We start from the raw sequence: 21127 nt of genomic DNA, 5'->3' as shown, positions 1-21127 counted from the left end.
CCATAAATTGTTTATCTTTGTTATGGATTTAGGGGTAGACGATAAAGTCCATATTTTTTTTTAATTGAATCAGAGATCAATATTATACATCCACGAAGGAAAATTTGGCAGCAATCTATTCGTTGGACAATATTTTTGATGGCTCTATGACATGCTTTAGAGGAAACAATCTTTATATCTCGTTCAATATTGATCCGAGCTTCTCTTTAATATTGATCCGAGCTTCTCTTAGACCTTATAACGAACGGTTTTTGTCGTTGTTTTATGAGTTAAAAATAAGAGAAATGTAGAATTATGTTATCGGTATATAACAAATACAGTCAAAATCGGTAGATAGGTAGAAATGGCGATCTTAAGGCAACCTAGTCTGAGATCCAATAAGCGGGGTATTGCGCCGTTTTGATACCAAAAACTCGGCCAATGTCCGGCTATGTCTTGCCTTGGCCTGCATAGAAGATCGTTTGTACGGGTTTTGTTATAGGTGGGCCATGTCTTCCTAGATATAATGCAGTTAGGTAAATTGCTCCACCTTCGGTTTCATTCAGTTTGGTAGATAGAAAAGATTTAACCCTTCATAGCACCAAGAGGAATGTTAACCATTTCCCCAAGTGAGCTATGAAGGGCCGATCCTTGCCTGGCTAGCTCGTCAGCCCGTTAATTTCCCACGAAACCACTATGGCCCGGAACCCAGATCAGGGTGACACCGAGGTTAATATTCAGGTTCAGAAGCTCATCGCGACATTGCTGGACCAATTTAGATGAGGATATGGCCGATTTAATGGCTTTGACAGCTGCCTGACTGTCTATAAAGATAGCCGCATTTCGGTTTTGGTTTGGGTTTTGTTTAAGTATCGTACATGCCTCCCTTATTGCCAGCAGTTCAGCCTGAAAAACGCTAGCAAAGTCAGGAAGCCTAAAGGATTTGGCTACATTTAGGGACTCAGAAAAGATCCCAGAACCAACTCCGCACTCCATCTTTGGGCCGTCAGTAAAGATGATTGTGTCGAAACCTATCGACACGATGTCACCCTCCCAATCTTCTCTGGATGGGAAAATAACCTTAAAACCCTTACTAAGGCTCAAAGTAGGAGTGCAGTAGTCAGTGTCTACCGAGATAATATCTGAGGGAATCAATTTCGTAGTGTTGCTGTGACCATAAGGTTTTGACAACTAGCTGATGTTTGATTCTTTCAGTCTAAAGCGCTGCAGGAAACTATGTATTTTATAAAAAGGTCGATTGGCAGAACATCCAAAATAACGTTTAAGGCGTCCTTTGGGCAAGTACGTATGGCCCCTGTGGTGCCCACGCAAGCTGTTCTCTGAACCTTCTTTAGCTTATCAATATTTTAGGCTTTGCTAAGGGCAGGCCACCACACAACCGAATCATATCCAATCATGTCCACAAAATCATCTTCGACTGAAGTCCTCACTTTTTGCCGAAAGTTTTGCTGCAGGCGTAGAATGCAACACAGGCCTTCTTAACCCGTACTTCAATATTTAGTTTCCAGTTTAGTTTAGGGTCGAGTCAAAATCGGTTATAACGAAACATCAGTAATTTAAACTTATCTCGAAGTCCCGGCCGAGGTTTATACAAAATGTACTAACCAAATATCGGTTTTAACGATATCGCCTATAACGAACTATTTTAAATGGAATATTTAAAAATGTATCACTTATAAATTATGGGAATTCCCTTTTTTTGTTGTGTTTATACTCGAATTTCTGTTTCTGAGAGGAACTGAAATAGTCATACTTGGTTAAATGTGTTAGATTTTTTTCAAAATGAGTTAAAAGCGTAGAGTTTTTACGATTGAAGATAATCTGCAATAATTTCAAGGCTCCAAGCTGGTGATTCCAATAAAAGTTTGGCAGCAGAGTTTACTGTATCGGCGTCAACAATCTTTACCATTTTCAAAGACCGAGAGTAAATTAAGAAGAATTTTGAAGAATCCAACTTAAAAATAAAAAAAAATCGATGCAGTCAACATCCCGACATAGATGAAACTTTGCTAAGATGGTTCAAAGTCCAAAGAAGCTGAATATTCTATTAAGCGGACCAAGTCTACAAACTAAGGCAGAAGACTTTGCAAAAGGGGTGGGCAAAAATAACTTCACCTGCTCTACAGCTTGGATTCAACGATTTCGACAAAGACATTAAATAGTTAGTGCAAGGGTAAGTGGTGAATGTGGTAGTTTTTCTGCAGGAGTTGTGGATGATTGGTTGCGAGTTGTTTGGCCAAAGGTGCTAGAGGGTTATAAAGATGATCAAATATTCAACATTGACGAAACAGGTTTATTCTACAAAATGACACCTAATAAAACATTGAAATTCAAGGGCGAAAAATGCGTTGGAGGTAAAATGTCAAAGGAACGAATAACGGTTTTAGTAGGAGCTAATATGACCGGAACTGTTAAACAAAAGTTGTTGGTTATTGGAAAATCAAAAAACCCGAGGTGCTTTAAAAATATCAAGAAAATTCCATCAATTTATGAGTCCAATATACGAGCCTGGATGACATCAGAGATATTCGAAAAATATTTAAGGAATTGGGATAGACCGTTGGGAAAACAAAAGGAAAAAATTCTGTTGTTAGTAGACAATTGTCCCGCACATCCAAAGATTGATGGTCTTACTTCTATGAAGCTTGTATTTTTGCCACCTAATACTACATCTGTGTTACAACAACCAATGGATCAGGGTATTGTCAGATCACTTAAAGAACACTACAGAAAGCTTCAAGTACTAATAATATCGAGAAACAAGATGGATCACATGTAATGAGTTTGTTGGATGCCATTCTACTGATATGACAACTATCAAAATTTGTTTTAAGCATGTAGGATTTATCCCACAAGAACTTGATATTTCAATCGAAACTGAGTTTGAAGAAGAGGAAGATTGGCCTTTAAGTCACTGGATTAAACATAATCAGTCATATGATAACGTTTTTGATTTATGTACTTTTGAAGATTTGGTTAAAGTGGACAACAACATTGTGACTGCAGAGTTTTTAACTGACGAACAAATTATTGATTCTGTTCAAAATGAAAATGTAGACAGTGATGAAAATGAAGAAGGTAAGAAGAGTTTTTCGACTTATTTCTTAAACTTTAGAAATTATTTGGCAACATTTTTACTTACAGAAATTGAAATCCAAATTCAAGTGAAAATTGAAGATGCACTTCAGGCTGTCAATACTTTTGACCGAGGTTATGAAGAATTTTTGACCAAAATGGAGATGAAAATAGAAGAGTTCATTAAAAAAAATCACAGATTTCTTTGTAAATAAATAAAAGTTTTGCCAAAATAAAAAAAGTTTGTATACACTTTAATATAGAACAAAAGATTGAAAATCGCTTATAACGAAACACCAGGTATAACGAACGGATTCTCCAGTCCCATCGAGTTCGTTATAACCGATTTTGACTTTACATACATCTAATTGAGTGTTCAATAAGCCGATTATAATAACCGTTGTGTGGCTTCTGACATCGTCTTGTTCATGTCAAGAACTCTTAATGTCTAAGGCGTTGCAGTGACAAAGAATTCTGGACATTAGTTCATGGAATCCATAGTTAGTGCGGTGATGAGGGATATAGAAAAGAGATACAAAACGCAGGTTCCGATCAGGCCCGGATTAAAGAAAATGGGGGCCAGGGCCAATTTAAAATTTAAAGCACCTGAAAAGATATAAGCAAGCAAGCCAACCCCTCATAACCTAGAGCGTCCTAAACCCCAAGTGAGCCAACCTATCGATGAGAGCTGTTATGAGGTTATTAGGATTAAGAAGGTAAGTTTCCGTTGTTTTAAAGCCAATCCAACTGAGGAAAACCGGAATAAGTTCAAACAAGCCAGGAAGGCCTGCAACGCCCATATTCGACGGACCAAATTTTTACGTGTCCAAAAATTACGGCAAAAAATACTGCTATATCCCAAAGGCAGTAAAAATGTTTGGTCATTTCTAAAAAAAACCTGAGAAATTCCTCCTCCTCATCGGTTCCTACGCTCGTTGTCAATTATACTCCTTTTGTTAGTCTATAGAGAAAGCCAATCTCATTGCTAGACAGTTCGCCGCCAATTCAACGCTGCCAGTGAGTGTTATGACTCCGCCTGTACTTGAGCGAGTTAATGATTCTATGGGACCAATCTTTTTTCACACTTGTACTGTGGCAAGAGATCTTAAAGATCTCAACATTCATAAATCCGCTGGTCCAGATAGTATCCCCGCTATTGTTCTGAAGAGGTATTCTTCAACGCTGGCAAAACCATTGCGTTAGCTTTTTCATCTATCCTACTCCTCAGGTCTCGTTCCGAGCGGATGGAGAACCGCATTTGTCCAGTATTTTCCCAAAAAAGGCGAATCTTTTTCACCGTCCAATTACGGATTGCAATTACATCACTTCTTTCCAAGGTTATGGAAACGCTGATTAATTATCAGCTCAAGAAATATCTCGAAGATCGAAAGCTTCTTAATGACTTTCGTAGCAATATGTCCACTGTTGATCTCATGGTTCATCTCACCGAACATTGAAGCAAATCTTTACATCGTTTTGGAGAAAGTAAGATTATTGCACTTGATATTTCAAAAGCATTTTATAGGGTTTGGCATCAGGTTCTCTTATCGAAAATGTGTGCTTTCGGTTTTCATGAATCCTTCCTTCATTGGATTAGTAATAACCTTTCGAATCGTTCAACACAAGTTGTATTGGATGCATTGAAGTCTGAAAACCACAAAATAAATGCTGATGTGCCCCAGGGCTCCGTTTTATCTCCAATACTCTTTCTCATTTTTATTAACGATCTCCTTACTGTAACTTCTAATACAATACATTGTTTCGCTGACGATAGTACTCTTAGCTTTTCATATTCGTTTCCAAAATCACATCTCTCACCTTCGAATGTAGAACTGCAAGGACAAAATATGATAAATTCATTAAATCCTGATCTAAACAGCATTGTACAATGGGGAATAAAAAACCGCGTGTAATTTAATGCTTCGAAAACCCAATGCTGTATTGTATCGTTAAAGCGTGATATACCCCCCTTGCCATTATCAATAGAGGAGACTGAACATCTCGATATTCTAGGTATGTATGTGTATCGCCAACCACCTTTTGTGGAATGATCACATACGCGATGTCGCCAAAAATGCCGCAAGATGTTTGGGTTTTCTAAGGCTATGCAAGATTTTTTTCTCCCTCTCTGATCTGGCTGTTATTTACAAGACTTATATACGTCCAAAGCTTGAGTATAAGTCCCATATCTGGGCTGGTGCTCCTGCAACTTACTTAAACTTCTTGGACAGTATTAAACGTAGAGCATTTAGATTGATTGGTGATAATACCATCGTAGGATCATTTACTTCGCTCGAAGTTTCCTGTCTCGCCTTCTTTTACCGTTATTTTAACGGTTCATGCTCTCGTAAAATAGCTGCTAGCTGCATTCCTCCCCTTAAACTGTTCAACCGTAATACTTGCGCTTCGGTCTTCGGTCGTACCGTCAAGTATAGAGATTCGTTCTTTAGCCGTAATATACGCGAATGTGGAATGCCTTACCACACTCTGTCTTTCCCAACCATTGCAATATTCAGGAATTCAAAACCAATGTGCACCGACACCTCCTTTCAACCTCTTTTTCACTTTCCTAGTGCTCACACTGTGTCTGCATAATAAGGGTATTTATATCCCCTTAAGTGTATGCTTATGATAAAAAAAATGCCAATTCTAAACTTATCAGAAACATAGAGCGTTTCTTTTTCTCCGTCGTTCAATATTTTTGTAATTTTCCTTTTATTGAAATCAAAAAAATCCTGATTACATTCTTTGTTCAAGGCTTTCGATTCTATTTCAATTTGTGAAAAATTATCTCGTGCATTTTTTAAATGTTCAATCAAAGACAACATCATGTTTTTAGCTATGTTGAAATTTGGTTCCACTTTTTGCAAATACGAATTGATGGCGTCAAATCTATTTAAAATCTCTTTCTAGAATACCGCCATAAAGGCATTTTCAAGTTTAATAATTTTCGATTTTAAAGATAAAGCTTAATGCCGAGTTATTATTAAAACAAATATATTGTTTTTGGGGGCCTTTTTAAAAAAACTAATTGTAAAATATTTCAATTCGAACACCTTTAAGTCGAACATTAATTTTTAGATACGCGTAATTCTCGTAAAGTTGAATTTTGTACACGAGAGGGTTTTGGAAAATTTAACTTTACGTACGTTGTGTCGAAAAGTATGATTCAATACTTCGGCGGCAAAATTAATTTCGCCATTTTTCGCTTGTTAAACTCAAGATGGACTCGTGGAAATTAACAATTCTAAATTTTATCGAAATGTACTTTAATGCTTAATTGGCAGATCTCTCTTAATCAAAAATAAATAAGGTACTCGAAATAATTACTAATTACTTACTTACTTATTTAAGGTGGCGCTACAGTCCGGGGCGGACCTAGGCCTCAACCAACATGCGTCTCCAGCCAGCTCGGTCCCTAGCTAGCTGACTCCAGTTTCGCACGCCAAGTTGGTTGAGGTCCTCTCCCACCTGGGTGCGCCACCTGAGTCGCGGTCTTCTTCTACTGCGCCGTCCCTCGGGATTGGATTCGAAGACCTTCCGGACTGGAGCGTTGATGTCCATCCGCTCTACATGACCTAGCCATCTAAGCCGTTGGACTTTAATTCTGCTAACTAGGTGAGTGTCGCTGTACAGCCCGTACAGTTCGTCGTTATATCTTCTCCTCCATTCTTAATCTATGCGTACGGGACCAAAAATCACCCGAAGAATTTTTCTCTCGAAGCATCCTAAGACGCTCTCATCTTTCTTTGACAGGGTCCAGGCCTCAGCGCCATAAATGAGAACCGGGATGATGAGTGTCTTATAGATGGTGGTTTTACATGCTCGAGAGAGGACTTTACTTCTCAATTGCCTTCTAAGTCCAAAGAAGCAGCGATTTACAAGAGTTATTCTTCATTTGATTTCAGCGCTGGTGTCGTTGTCTGCATTAATAGGGGTGCCTAGGTAGACAAAGTCCTTAACTACCTCAAAGTTATAGCTGTCCATGGTGACATTTTGTCCAAGACGTCGTCGTTCAGTGTCCTTTTTTGATGACAGCATATACTTGGTCTTGCCCTCATTGACCACTAAACCCATCTTCTTCACTTCCTTCGCAATGCTCAAAAACGCTCCACTGACATCACGCTTTGATCTTCCAATTATGTCAATATCATCTGCGTATCCGAGTAATTGGATGGACCTTTGGAAGATTGTGCCTCTAGTGTTGACGGATAAGTTTGACAGGGATGCCAAAACTAGACATTGCTCTGTAGAGTTCTTCCCTATAGATGCTGTCACACGCGGCTTTAAAATCGATAAAGAGATGTTGGGTATCGATTTGAAGCTCCTGGGTTTTTTCCAAGATCTGCCGTAGTGTGAATATTTGGTCGATAGTGGACTTTCCTGGTCTGAAGCCACACTGAGAAGGACCAATCAGGTTGTTGACGAATGGCTTCAGACGTTCACATAATACGGCAGAGAGGGTCTTATACGCAATGTTAAGGAGACTGATGCCTCTGTAGTTGGAGCAGTTTAGAGGGTCTCCTTTCTTATGTATCGGGCACACTATGCTGAGATTCTAATCATCGGGCATGCTTTCTTCCGACCATATTTTGCAGATGAGTTGGTGCATGCTCCCTACCAAGTCATCGCCTGCTGCTTTGAATAGTTCGGTGGTGATGCCGTCAGCTCCAGCAGCTTTGTTTGACTTAAGTTTATATATAGCTATCTTTACTTCGTCAAGGTCGGGTAGGCGGAATTGTTGATCTGCGTCGCCCAGGTTGAGTGGTTCTATCTCCCTTACAGCGGAATTCGGTTCGTCATCGCCTTTATATAATTTGGAGAAGTGATCTTTCCATATTCTCAGCATCGACTGTGGTTCTACTACTATCTTCCCTTGATCGTCTTTACAGGCTTCGGTTCGTGGCTGGTACCCTTGGGAGGTTTTTTTTAACTTTTGTTAAAATTTACGAACCTCATTCCTGTTGTGACATCCCTCTATCTCCTCGATCGCGCGCTTCCCATGCTCTCTTTTTTCCATCTAAGAAGCCGGTGTTCCTATCTCCTCTTCTGCTCGTAGAGCTCGCGAGCTGCTTTGGTCTTTTTGTGCACCACCGTTTTATATACCTGCTGTTTCGTTGCGTGCGCTTGCCGGCATTCGTCTGTGGTGGCCGTGTGAAACCTAGCACTTCAGAGGCTACATCTCTGATGGCTGCAAGGCAATGTTGCCACTGGTTTTCATAAAAAAAGCATAGGACTCCTTAAGAGGTTATTAGAGTCTCGATCGGAAAAGGACATGGTAGTCTCTTGCGATTGTAGCCGTCAATCTTCTCACAATACTTCCTTGTTTTAGCTTGGATCGGGATATCCGTAACCGTACCTTGGCTACAACGAGGTAGTTGTCCGAGTCAATGTTGGCCCCTCGGAATGTTCGGATATCCTATATACTGGAGAATTGTCGTGCGTCGATCGCAATGTGGTCAATCTGGTTGACGGTTGATTGATCAGGAGATATCCATGTCCCCTTGTGGATATTGAGATGTATGAACTGCGTACTAGCTACCAGACCGTCTCGCCCCGCAGCGAAATTGCTCATATGTCTTGTCCAAGAGATCGAAGAATATGTCTTTGGTGTCTTCATCTTTCTCATCTGTTGGGGCATGCGCGCATATGAGGCTTATATTGGCGATATTAGCCTTGATGCAGAATGTCGTAATGGGCACGCTCACATTGTTGAAACTCAAGACTTTTTGCCTGAGCCTAGTTCCAACAACAAATCCACACCAAAATAGACGCTGTCTTTGTTTTCGATAGCAGTCGCCGTAGCAGTCTTTTAGTTTGCGTTTGCCCGGTCCATCCCATCGCACTTCTTGGATGGCGGTAATATCTGCCTTGCAGTTTTGAGAGAAACATGTGGACGCTTGTGTCCTCTTGAATGCTCATGTCTACCATTTGAACATCAGGTAAACTGTAAGCTTGGATAAGTACCTATCATAGATAGACACAATTATGCTTATTATCTGGAAGAAAATTTTAATGAAATGTATCGAAATCAAACTCACCGAATTTTATAAAAAGTATTGTGTTGACTTGTATACAAAAAACTCAACATTTCTAATTTTTTGAATGTATAAAACCATTATATTTATTTTAAATTTGTAAAAAAATGACTGATAAACGTACTTTAGAACTTATATTCTAAAAAAGATGTGTGTAAATGCAAAGCATAAAAAAACGTGCAGAGAAAAAATATGATTGTTTTAAATTAAGATAAGCATATTAATATAGTAGCTATGACTTTTTTTGTTTTGTTTTATGTTTCGTTATAAGTATAATCGTAAATTACTTTGACTGAATAACACTGATAAAAGAACTCTTTGTAAAGAATGATTAAACTGTATTAACTTGTATTAACTGGTCTATTGCAAGTGATAAACTGTATTATGTACTATTTTACGGAACTTTAATGTGTCAGAATTGTCTAAAGTTATAATTGAAGGTAGTTTGTTAGTATATGGACGAGTTGATGTTGATGTTGTTGATGATGTTGATGTTGTTGGTGTTGTTGATATTGATGTTATTGATGATGTGGTGGCAGCAAATTGTTTCTATTTATCGCATTTTAATTTATTTTATAAATCGGTCTTTTATGCATAATAATGACCTTTTCCTTTGGATGTTGCTTTTTCTTAACTCAGTTTAGTATATTGATATATTTTTACTGAGTTGATGGAGGTTTTAAGAACATTAAATGTCAGTTGTGCCCTGGAGGTGTACGGATGACCTGAATCCAATCCGAGACACGCAAACGAAAGTATTCAGATTTGGTGAGTATCCAATCACGATACTGATGGGGAATAAATTCGACTAATTTCTCAGCTATTTCTGGATTCTTAAACATTATAATGTATATTATAAATATGTTGATGGCTAGAAGCATAAAAAATGTGAATATCGTCTTAAGAGCAGTACTTGATTTGCGCTTAGTTGCACAGCCTAAGGTGGAATTTCCGTCGGCTTTTGATTTGGTCAACTTCAAGTTGAGATTTGGCTTTGGTGAAGCATTTTCACTTCTAGTCTTTTTTGATTTGTTTTTAGCCTTTTTAGCTTTTTTTGATTTTTGAGCTTCTGTTTCGATATTGGTTAGGTCTTGGATAGCTTCAAGTTGGGCTTCATATTCTTGTTGGAGTTTTTCTTTGGCTTTTTCTACTTCTTCTTGCATTCGTGCCATACATTTAACCTAGAAGAAGATAGGCGTTTTATTAATTTTTATTGCACACTATACGAAACCGCTTTGTATTGAAAGTTACCGTATTTCTAGCAGAGGTATTGCATTCTTTGGCTGTTAAACACAATCCAACTACTTTAGCCAATGCCGGGGTTAAGGGATTTCCTTTCAAATCTAAATAGCTACAAAAAAGCATCATAAAAATCTCGTTTAATATTATATCTTCAAAGAAAATCTTACCTTAGCTTATGTAAGCTGCCAAAACTTAATGGCAAATGTTCTAATTTATTGTTGTATAAATCCAAGTGTCGAAGATTTCTAAGGTTTCCAAAATCCTCTGGTAGAAATTTTATTTGATTCCTGCTCAAATCAAGTCTTGTTATGTTTGTGAGAATTGAAAAGTTTTTCTGCAATAATCATTTCATTTAGAAATCTTTAAGAATCATACAATTTTTTTAAAAATATTTACCCCTAAGGACATCAATTTATTGTTCGAGAGATCCACAATTGTAACCCGTTTAAATGTAGCCTATAATAAAAATGGAAATATGTTTTAGAAAATGAGTTTTAAGACTAATAAGACTTGAAAAAACTTGTGCTTAAACCTTTTTGGACTTTTAAGTCACCTGACTTACAAAGTTATGGAAAAAAAACTTTACTTTGTTGAATTTTAGTCTACATCGGTAATAGATCGTGATGGAATAGAATTTATTGTACAATACAAATATGTGTGGTGAAATTTCTGATCCGGTCGGATACGTATTTCAGCCAAAAGAAAAAAAGCAAGTACTTTAAACAAAGAATGATTGATTGAGAGGTTTGTTTACACTTCAGAATTTTCAGAGAGTAGTAAGCTTATAGCAAGCGTGAAACTACGATCAGAAGCTCATCATAAGCTTGGTTCAATTCTTAGCAGAGGTCAAGCATAAACATGCTATATGCTATAAAAATGTTGAATCGCTAAAAGTAGTGAAGAATAAATGTTGTGATATAACTCGTCGAGTTTTTATTTGTATGCGATAAATGAGACTTCAAAACCAACAATTTAGTCGAGCTGAAGATCAACCATTTTTACCATTGAACTTTTTCAAATTAACAGGTCGTACATCGGTAACAAAAAGAGAAAAGTATTTGTTAATGAAACATTCATATTTCCTTTTTTTTCTGTAGCAAGCAAGTGGAGGCCTTTCAGTATATCGCAGACCTCTTTCCCGTCATATATTTTTAGTTTTTCTTCGTCAAAGTTCGCATTGAATTTTCATAAATCCTCATAAGAATTAGAAACTAATTTGGAGAAGAGCCCTAGGGACATTTAATATTACTTAGATCACATATCTCTCCCACTCCATTATTGGCCCTATCGAAATGTTTCAAGATCAAATTTTCAAACGAAAAATTCTCAGGTAAATTTAAGATATCGCTTTCTAACACCTAGAAAGTATGTGGAGAATGAAAAGAAGGATCAATTGTATCAAATTGTTTCACTTGTCTTTTACCAAGCTTGCTTCAAAAACATTTGAGGAAGTCTTAAACGAGGATATTATTTTAATTCTAGTATCTACAAATTTTTCATACAGTGTTAATTTTTTAAAAGAAACTCAATACCTAAAAAGAAGCTAAAAAACTTTTGGTTTTTTTTTAGATTTAGATTAACATATGACACATAACTTAAAGTGCAACATTTGTATGGTTTTTAATTATTCTACACTAAAAAATTCAATTAAGTCGTTGTTGTTCGAAATATGGAAACTATGTGCATTTCAGTATTTGATTTACTCACGATGAGCTCACATTTAAGATTAAATATCTTATTTACAATAAAGCTTATAAATTCAAAAAAAAAACTACGATTTATTTAAAGGTTTTACACATGTAAAAATACAAAAACACAATTATTTCCATGTTGTGTTCAAATAAATTGCAAGTTACTCAAATATTTTTTTAATTCCTTTTCTAGATAGATAGATAGATATTCTTTATTATGTGTTTACAATCAACTTCTGAATAAATGTTTAAGACATGACATGGACTGTCGTCTGCCTGAGGGGCTTTATTATTTACATTTTGTAATAAAGTAATTCAACATATTATTATTATTTTTTAATTTTCATTTCAAATTACAATAAGAAACAAATTGAAATGGAATAAGGACTTTTAGATTAGTTAAATCGAAATAGACATTTCATTTAATTTTTTTTTTTAATTTTAAGAACTTTTAGTTCAAGAGGACACAAGCGTCCAAAGGTTTTTCTCAAAACCCACCTCTGTCTATCAACTCCTACTCTCACCTCCCCGCGGTGAACAACGGGTGCCGAGTACCTGAACTGGAGATTGGGTTCCAACCCCAGTGGAAAGTTGTTGGGGGCAGCAAACGAGAGAGTGTGTGGATTTGTTGTTGGAACTAGGCTCAGGCAAAAAGTTTTGAGTTTCAACAGTGTGAGCGAGCGCATCAAGGCTAAATTCGCCAACATAAGCCTAATATGCGCGCATGCCCCAACAGAGGAGAAAGATGAAGACACCAAAGACATATTCTTCGAGCTCTTGGACAAGACATATGAGCAGTGCCCTGGCTATGACATTAAAATTGTCTTAGGAGATTTTAATGCCAAGCTAGGAGGAGAATACATATTTGGTGGCATAATCGGGAGATACAGCCTGCACGACACCACCTCCGACAACGGATTCAGGCTGGTCGATTTCGCTGCGGGGCGAGACGGTCTGTTAGCTAGTACGCAGTTCACACATCTCAATATCCACAAGGGGACATGGATATCTCCTGATCAATCAACCGTCAACCAGATTGACCACATTGCGGTCGACGTACGACAATTCTCCAGTATATAGGATATCCGAATATTCCGAGGGGCCAACATTGACTCGGACCACTACCTCGATGTAGCCAAGGTACGGTTACGGATATCGCGATCCAACCAAAACAAGGAAGTACTGTGAGAAGATTCGACGTTAGACTGCTACTATTGCAAGAGACTGCCATGTCCTTTTCCGATCGAGTCTCTAATAAGCTCTTAAGGAGTCCTATGCTGCTTGCATTAAGCATTGAAAACCAGGGTCAACAATGCCTTGCAGCCATCAGAAATGCCGCTTCTGAAATGCTAGGTTTCACACGGCCGCCACAGCGAAACCCCCTGGTTTGACGACGAATGACGGTAAGTGCACGCAGCGAAACAGCAGGCAAAACGGTGGTGCACAAAAGAACCAAAGCTGCTCGCGAGTTCTACGAGCAGAAGAGGAGAGAGTAACACCGGCTTCTTAGATGAAAAAAAAGAGAGCATGAGAAGCGCGGGATCGAGGAGATAGAAGGATGTCACAACAGGAATGAAGTTCATAAATTTTAACAAAATGTAAAAAAAAACCTCCCAATGTCACCAACCACGAACCGAAGCCTGTAAAGACGATCAGGGGAACATCGTAGTAGAACCGCAATCTATGTCGGGAATATGGAAAGACCACTTCTCCAAATTATATAACGGCGATGACGAACCGAATTCCGCTGTAAGGGAGATAGAACCACTCAACCTTGGCGACACAGATCAACAATTCCGCCTACCTGACCTTGACGAAGTGAAGATAGCTATATCTAAACTGAAGTCAAACAAAGCTGCTGGGGCTGACGGCATCACCACCGAACTATTCAAAGCAGCAGGCGATGACTTGGTAGGGAGCATGCACCAACTCATCTGCAAAATATGGTCGGAGGAAAGCATGCCCGATGAGTGGAATCTCAGCATATTGTGCCCGGTACATAAGAAAGAAGACCCTTTAAATTGCGCCAACTACAGAGGCATTAGTCTCCTTTACATTGCATATAAGATTCTTTCTGCCGTATTATGTGAACGTCTGAAGCCGTTCGTCAACAACCTGATAGGTCCTTATCAGTGTGGCTTAAGACCAGGGAACTCCACTATCGACCAAATTTTCACACTACGGCAGATCTTGGAAAACACCCAGGAACTTCAAATCGATCCCCATCATCTCTTTATCGATTTAAAAGCCGCGTATGACAGCATCTATAGGGAAGAACTCTACAGAGCAATGTCTAGTTTTGGCATCCCTGTCAAACTTATCCGTTTGTGCAGAATGACGATGGAGAATGCACGCTGCTCTATCAAGGTTGGAAAAAATCTTACCGATGCATTTGATGTCAAAAAAGGTTTTAGACAAGGCGATGCACTGTCATGCGACTTCTTCAACATCGTTCTTCAACCGTCAACACTAGAGGCACAATCTTCCAAAGGTCCATTCAATTACTCGGATACGCAGATGATATTGACATAATTGGAAGATCAAAGCGTGATGTCAGTGGAGCGTTTTTGAGCATAGAAAAAGATGGGTTAAGTGGTCAATGAGGGCAAGACCAAGTATATGTTTCATCAAAAAAAGACACTGAACAACGACGTCTTGGACAAAACATCACCATGGACAGCTATAATTTTGAGGTAGTTAAGGACTTTGTCTACCTAGGCACCGCTATTAATGCAGACAACGACACCAGCGCTGAAATCAATTCTTTGGACTTAGAAGGCAATTGAGAAGTAAAGTCCTCTCTCGAGCATGTAAAATCACCATCTATAAGACACTCATCATCCCGGTTCTCATTTATTGCGCTGAGGCCTGGACCCTGTCAAAGAAAGATGAAAGCGTCTTAGGCTGCTTCGAGAGAAAAATTCTTCGGGTGATTTTTGGTCCCGTACGCATAGATGGAGAATGGAGGAGAAGATATAACGACGAACTGTACGGGCTGTACAGCGACACTGACCTAGTTAGCAGAATTAAAGTCCAACGGCTTAGATGGCTAGGTCATGTAGAGCGGATGGACATCAACGCTCCAGCCCGGAAGGTCTTCGAATCCAATCCCGAGGGACGGCGCAGTAGAGGAAGACCGCGACTCAGGTGGCGCACCCAGGTGGGAGAGGACCTCAACCAACTTGGCGTGCGAAACTGGAGACAGCTAGCCAGGGACCGAGCTGGCTGGAGACGCTTGTTGGTTGAGGCCCAGGTCCGCCCCGGACGGTAGCGCCACCTTGTAACTAATTTTTAGTTTAGTCAAAACAAATGTTTAGGACTTTTAGATTAGTGAAATCAAAATATTTTACGTAATTTTATTGAATTCCAATGAATTTAATCCAAATTAGAACAAAATTTCAGAGGATTTTCAATATATATTTAAAATTGTTTTTAAATGACTTTTAGATTAGTTAAATCAAAACAAAAATTATTCGGTAAAAGGATTCTTATGCCTGTTATTGGTTGAATCAAAATTGTTCATCGATCATGCGGCCTCTGTATATTATCGCTTCTTTAGAAAATTTATAAAGGCGCATCAGTTCGCACCATTCAGATAGTTCATAATCTCTTTAACTTGCAGAAAGCTTTTTTCAAAGTGAACTCGCCTTATTTCCGTCAGCATTGGAGAAGCGCCTAGGAAGGGTAATACATACTATCTCATGCTGATTACAAAGATCCATAACCTCGTTACGATGAGGCCTTAAGTTGGATCCAATGATAGAATTGTTATATTCGCTGGTGAAATAGTTTCTGTCGTTGAGGTTAAATACATACTTTGAATAATATTGCCTTTCCATAATGAGCGAGCTTTTTCAATATGCGCCTACCTTGGGTTAGGGGTTGTGCCGTCGTGGTGACTTCCTGGCCACTTAAAAAGGTAATAGCTGCGAAGCACCAACAAGCCTCGGATACAGACGGATTTACTGTTGACAAACTACGCAAACGAATTAAGGACAACGAACTTCGGATATGCACGTGGAATGTTAGGCCCCTTAACAGACCACGTGCGGCCGAAAAATTAGCGGTGGCAATAGACTGTTCTGCTGTAAGGCAGACATCACCACCATTCAGGAAATACGATGGTATGGGCCGGGCAAAAAGAGGATGAAAAACTGCGATATTTGCTATGGTGACTGCTACCACGAAACCCAACAGCGCTTATTTGGAGACTTAGGCAAGAAGTCTTGAGCTATAGGTGCATCAATGAGCGCCTCATAACCATACGCATCAAGGCTAAATTTGGCAACATTAGCCTGATATGCGCGCACGCCCCCACAGAAGAGAAAGACGACAACACCAAAGATATGTTCTTCGAGCTCTTAGACAAAACATATGAGCAATGTCCTAGCTACGATATTAAAACAGTCCTGGGCGATTTTAATGCCAAGCTAGGAAGGGAAGACATCTTTGGTGGAATAATCGGGAAAAACAGCCTGCACGACAACACTTCCGACAATGGATTCAGGCTCATAGCAACATTGCCAAGATGCAATCAGAGAAGCCGCCTCTGATGTGCTGAGTTTCAAGCAGCCACCAACAAGGATCCCCTGGTTTTATGAGGAATGTCGGCAGGCAAATGCAGCCAAACAACAGGCACGCAAAGCGGCGCTGCATAAAAGGACGAGAGCTGCTCGTGAGCTCTATGAGCAGAAGAGGCGAGAGGAACGCCGAACAAAGAAAACCTTGAATTTTTAAGGTAATTGCTTTAAGTGTTACAAGATAGTCCAAGGGAGACTGCCATTGGGCCGAATCAAAGATCCAACAAAAACACGAAAGGCATCTGTTTGATGTCAGATCGTAACCAATCAAGAGGAATGAAAGATCTTGGTACATAAATTAAGTTCAAATTAGACTCTGGAGCTAGTGATCATCTGTCAAAGAAAAATTGGTGCAAAAAGCTCAGGATCTTTAAACGGAAAAGAAACAAGAATGGAGATGTCATTATAAGAGACGTGTTATACTTGCCAGAACGGAAGGACAACTTACTTTCTGTAAGAATACTAACTAGTGTTGGAGTTGATGTCCAATTCTTCAAAAACAAAGCTATAATAGTTAAAAATGGACTAGTGATTGCAGAAGCTTACTTGCAAGGAAATTTAAATGAAGTCGAAATCGAAAGACAGGGACATTCAGCTTATCTATGCAAAACAGAAGAAATCAAGTTGTGGCATAGGCTTTTGGATCATATTGGACAAGGAGCCTTCACAAAAATTGCAAGCGAAAACATGATAAAAGGACTCAAAATGACTTCATTGGATGACATTGATTTTTGCGATGTCTGCATAGAAGGTAAACAGCGTCGTCATCCGTTCAAAGGTGTTCGGAAAAGACCAACAAGAGTTCTAGAAAGAATTCATTCTGATTGATAAAGCTGCTTGGGATGGTTCAAGATACTTTGTGTCTTTCATTGATGACTTCACACATTTTGCCATGACTTATGTAATAAAAAGGTCGATGTTTGGAAAATCCATATCGAAGCTTACTGTAGACCAAGGACGAGAGAATTGTTCAAGGGAACAAAAGTTATGTTACAAAAAGTTTGGGATTCAAGTTGAACATACTATTGCTTACTCGCCACAACAAAATGGAGTTTAAGAGAACACTAATCGAAAAAATAAGAACAATGCTACTAGAATCTAAAATGCAAAAACGAATGTGGGGTGAGGCGGCTCTAACTGGCATATACCTGGTAAATAGAATACCTACTTAGTCTAAGACTCTGGAGATGTGGTATGCTACAAAACCTGATTTTGAAAAACTCCATATTTTTGGTTGCAAACCTTATGCGTGGATACCTAGTCAGCAGAGAAAGAAGCTAGACTCAGAAAGTCGTAAGTCAGTTAGGGTTGGCTATGTACCGAATGGATACAAACTTTTGAATATGGAAACTCAAAAATTGTTTTCTGCAGGAGATGTTAAATTTGACGAAACTGACTTTCCGTTCAAGTATAAAATATCAACTAAGAAAAAAAAATAAAAATGGATTTGTTATAGTCAGCAACGACGAGCAAGAAGGGGAAGAGTCATCTGAAATACTCGTCGGTTCTGATTATAACCAAGATGAAATAGAAGATCAACTAGTTGATGACTTGTGTGATGAAGATCTGACAATTACTGAAGATGAAACTGTTGAAGACTCTGGTGATGTTACCATAACTCATCATACTTGCAGCAATGGTGCAGCTGCGCTCCCTTCGCAAAATTACAACAGTGATCTTCAAGGCGAGGCTACTGTAAGGCGCAGCGAACGGGAGCGCCGACCTCCAAGTAAGTTTGATGATTATTACATGAGTTATAGAGCTACTTCTGCGGATGAATTTTTTAACAGGTATTCCGAATACTTTTGGTGAATCAATTTCTGCTCTGATGCTGCAAAATGGTATAAGGCTATTGAAGACGAACTCTCTTCAATGAACGAAAACAAAGTTTTGGCAAGTGGTCAGAAAATCGAAGAATGCGAAGATTTTGAAACCGAAATGGATCTTTCAAATTAAAGTTAACGAGAACGGTGAGCCGACAAGATATAAGGCTAGACTCGTAGTGAAGGGATATTTACAAAAGGCTGGAATTGATTATGACAAAACCTACTCACCCGTTGCGAAGCTGTTGGACCTGATATTCCACCAATTAGATGTAAAGACTGCATTTTTACATAGTGAGTTGAAGGAAGAACTGAATATGGCTGTTCCAGAAGGGGTTTCCGAAGCAGATGGAAATGTTTGTCGCTTACTCAAATCCATCTACGGCTTAAAGCAAGCAACCCGATGTTGGAACAAAAAATTAAACGATTTTCTTCTTCAATTGGGATTTAAAAGATCCAATCACGACTATTGTTTGTACACCAAGATGGGACAAGAAGAAGATGACATCATCATACTTATTCTGTATTTTGATGATTTAATCATTGCTGGAAAAAGCTTAAGACAAATAGAACAATTAAAGAAAAATTTGGAAAAGACATTCAAGATGTCAGACTGCGGGAATCTTCAATATTTTCTTGGAATTAAGATTGATGTTCATGAAAACGAAATACATTTATCGCAAGTATCCAGCATTGAAAAAGATTTAAGCAAGTTTAAAATGGCTGGAAAAGGGACTACAACTTAAAAAGACAATAACTGAAATTGCACTTGGCAAGCCCTACAGAGAATTGCCTGGAAGCTTAATGTATATTATGATGTGCGTTAGACCGGATATATGTTTTCCAGTTGGATACATGCGAAGATACCAACAAAACCCATCAGAAATTCACTGACAAGCTCTCAAACGAATTGAGATTTTAAAAAGGGACTAAAAAGAAAAAAACTTGTTTTCGAAGTAAGAAGTCCTAATCCTTTGATTGGATATGCTATGCTGATGCTGACTGGGGAAGTGATGTAATTGATAGAAAATCAGTATCTGGATATACATTTAAAGCTTATGGATGTACTGTGATATGGTTTAGCAAAAAGCAAACTACTGTTGCAACTTCTTCAAGTGAAGCAGAGTATATGGCCCTTAGTGCTGCTACATCTGAAGCCATTTGGATCCGAGGCATATTATAAAACTTTAAGCAAATTAACATGGAACCTGCAATAATTTACGAAGACAATAAAGGATGTATTGCAATGGCTACAAATTAAGAGCAAACGATCTAAACATATATATTTAAAACACCACCTTATTCGAGATCACATTCAAAATGGACTGATTGAAATCAAGTCTGTTCGAACAAAGGACCAACTTGCAGACGTTCTTACAAAATCCTTTGATTCAACACGTTTTCAAGATTTATGTTTTATGCTATTTATTTGTCCACCACGGTACACAAAATAAGAAAGCAAAACTTAAAGGTTGAGCTGACCTTAAAAGTTGAATTTCAAATGATAAAAAAATATTCCAAAGTTGGCTTAAGCTATCACTTGAACCGAAGCTCCATTGACTACATTTCACAATTTCAACTAGCAACTCTTATAGCTCATTTACTTTAGTATAACTTAAACTGAATGTGGCTTATGACTTCATCGAGATTAGTAAACCGACTCCTTTAAAAGTTCACCTTAACAAAGATGAATCAATAAAATGTTTTGGGGATGAATAAGGGTGGACACCTAATAACAATATAGATGCAAAACAATTCAGTTATCTGTATTATAGGTTAGGCAAAAAACCCTTCCTTGCAATAGTTTATAGAAAGATGTAACCATAATCCATATCATTCTATAGAATTATTACTGTGGAGGCGTTTTATTAGCATTGCTACCTACCGGTCACCAAAAAAACAATTCCTACCTTTCGCAGACGGATTAGCCCTTCGAGCATAAATCACCGGGTATAATTTCTAAACCTTTTTTTCGTACAATATTTAAACACTTAGTTTTTTCATTTTCAATTTATAATGAAACTTACAATTTCTCGAACAGGAACTTCTGTGAGCTCAGACAGACTTAAATCGATCGCATTGTCCTCAACTCGGTCTTTTACATTAACTTTGATTTTTTCAACTTTTGGCATTTTGATTTTCGTTTTTAATTGATTTTTGTATAAAACACAGAGGAGAAGTAGAGGAAGATAAGAGAGGAGGAAGTTAAAATAAAAAAGTTTAATAAATAAATAAGGAAGTATGCGATGTTAAACTTGAACTAGAGAATAACAAATCCAGATGGGAGATGCACTATGCAGTTGGAGTGGAGTTTGAGTTTATTATTTTCTTTTGTCCTTTTTAATGAGGAAAAAATAAAATTGAAGGTCAAGGATTTGTTTGTTTATCGCAGAAAGTATGCTTCTGTTTTTAGGATTTTGCAGTTGGTACAACTGAATAAACACGTATTCGTGTTCTCGTTTCAGAGTAGACACTTTTCGTGAATAAAAAAAAGTATTGAATTGTAGTTGCATATATTTTTAGGCTATGTGCATATTTAGGATCCATAACTCAAAGACTGGAACTACACTTTGGGTATATCCAAGAATGTCTTAGGATTGGTTATTGGAGTTTCTATCAAATATCACATATCTATGTACACCTTACAAAAATAAGCGAATTTATTCTTTGGCATTTTT

At 38.2% G+C, this 21127-nt stretch overlaps 1 protein-coding gene across 1 annotated transcript; it reads right to left on the bottom strand.

Moving 5' to 3' along the window:
* Positions 1-9761: 9761 nt before the first annotated feature.
* On the bottom strand, positions 9762-20861 carry LOC129947947 (leucine-rich repeat-containing protein 59). The gene is made up of 5 exons (XM_056058722.1): positions 20477-20861; positions 10752-10811; positions 10523-10689; positions 10365-10464; positions 9762-10294 (listed from the first exon to the last, which is right to left on the bottom strand). Exons 1-5 carry the CDS (start codon positions 20579-20581, stop codon positions 9809-9811), a joined length of 918 nt encoding a protein of 305 aa, XP_055914697.1. The 5' UTR covers positions 20582-20861; the 3' UTR covers positions 9762-9808.
* Between the last annotated feature and the right edge of the window lie 266 nt (positions 20862-21127).

The sequence above is a fragment of the Eupeodes corollae genome, chromosome 2, assembly GCF_945859685.1.
Source record: "Eupeodes corollae chromosome 2, idEupCoro1.1, whole genome shotgun sequence".
NCBI lineage: Eukaryota > Metazoa > Arthropoda > Insecta > Diptera > Syrphidae > Eupeodes > Eupeodes corollae.
This window is presented reverse-complemented; position numbering and strand designations above follow the sequence as displayed.

Coding starts and splice junctions, on each gene's coding strand:
- LOC129947947 (XM_056058722.1), bottom strand. CDS start 20,581: ATGCCAAAAGTTGAAAAAATCAAAGTTAATGTAAAAGACCGAGTTGAG. Junction 10,690..10,751: donor ATAAATTGATGTCCTTAGGG/GTAAATATTTTT, acceptor TGATTATTGCAG/AAAAACTTTTCAATTCTCAC. Junction 10,465..10,522: donor GGCAGCTTACATAAGCTAAG/GTAAGATTTTCT, acceptor GCTTTTTTGTAG/CTATTTAGATTTGAAAGGAA.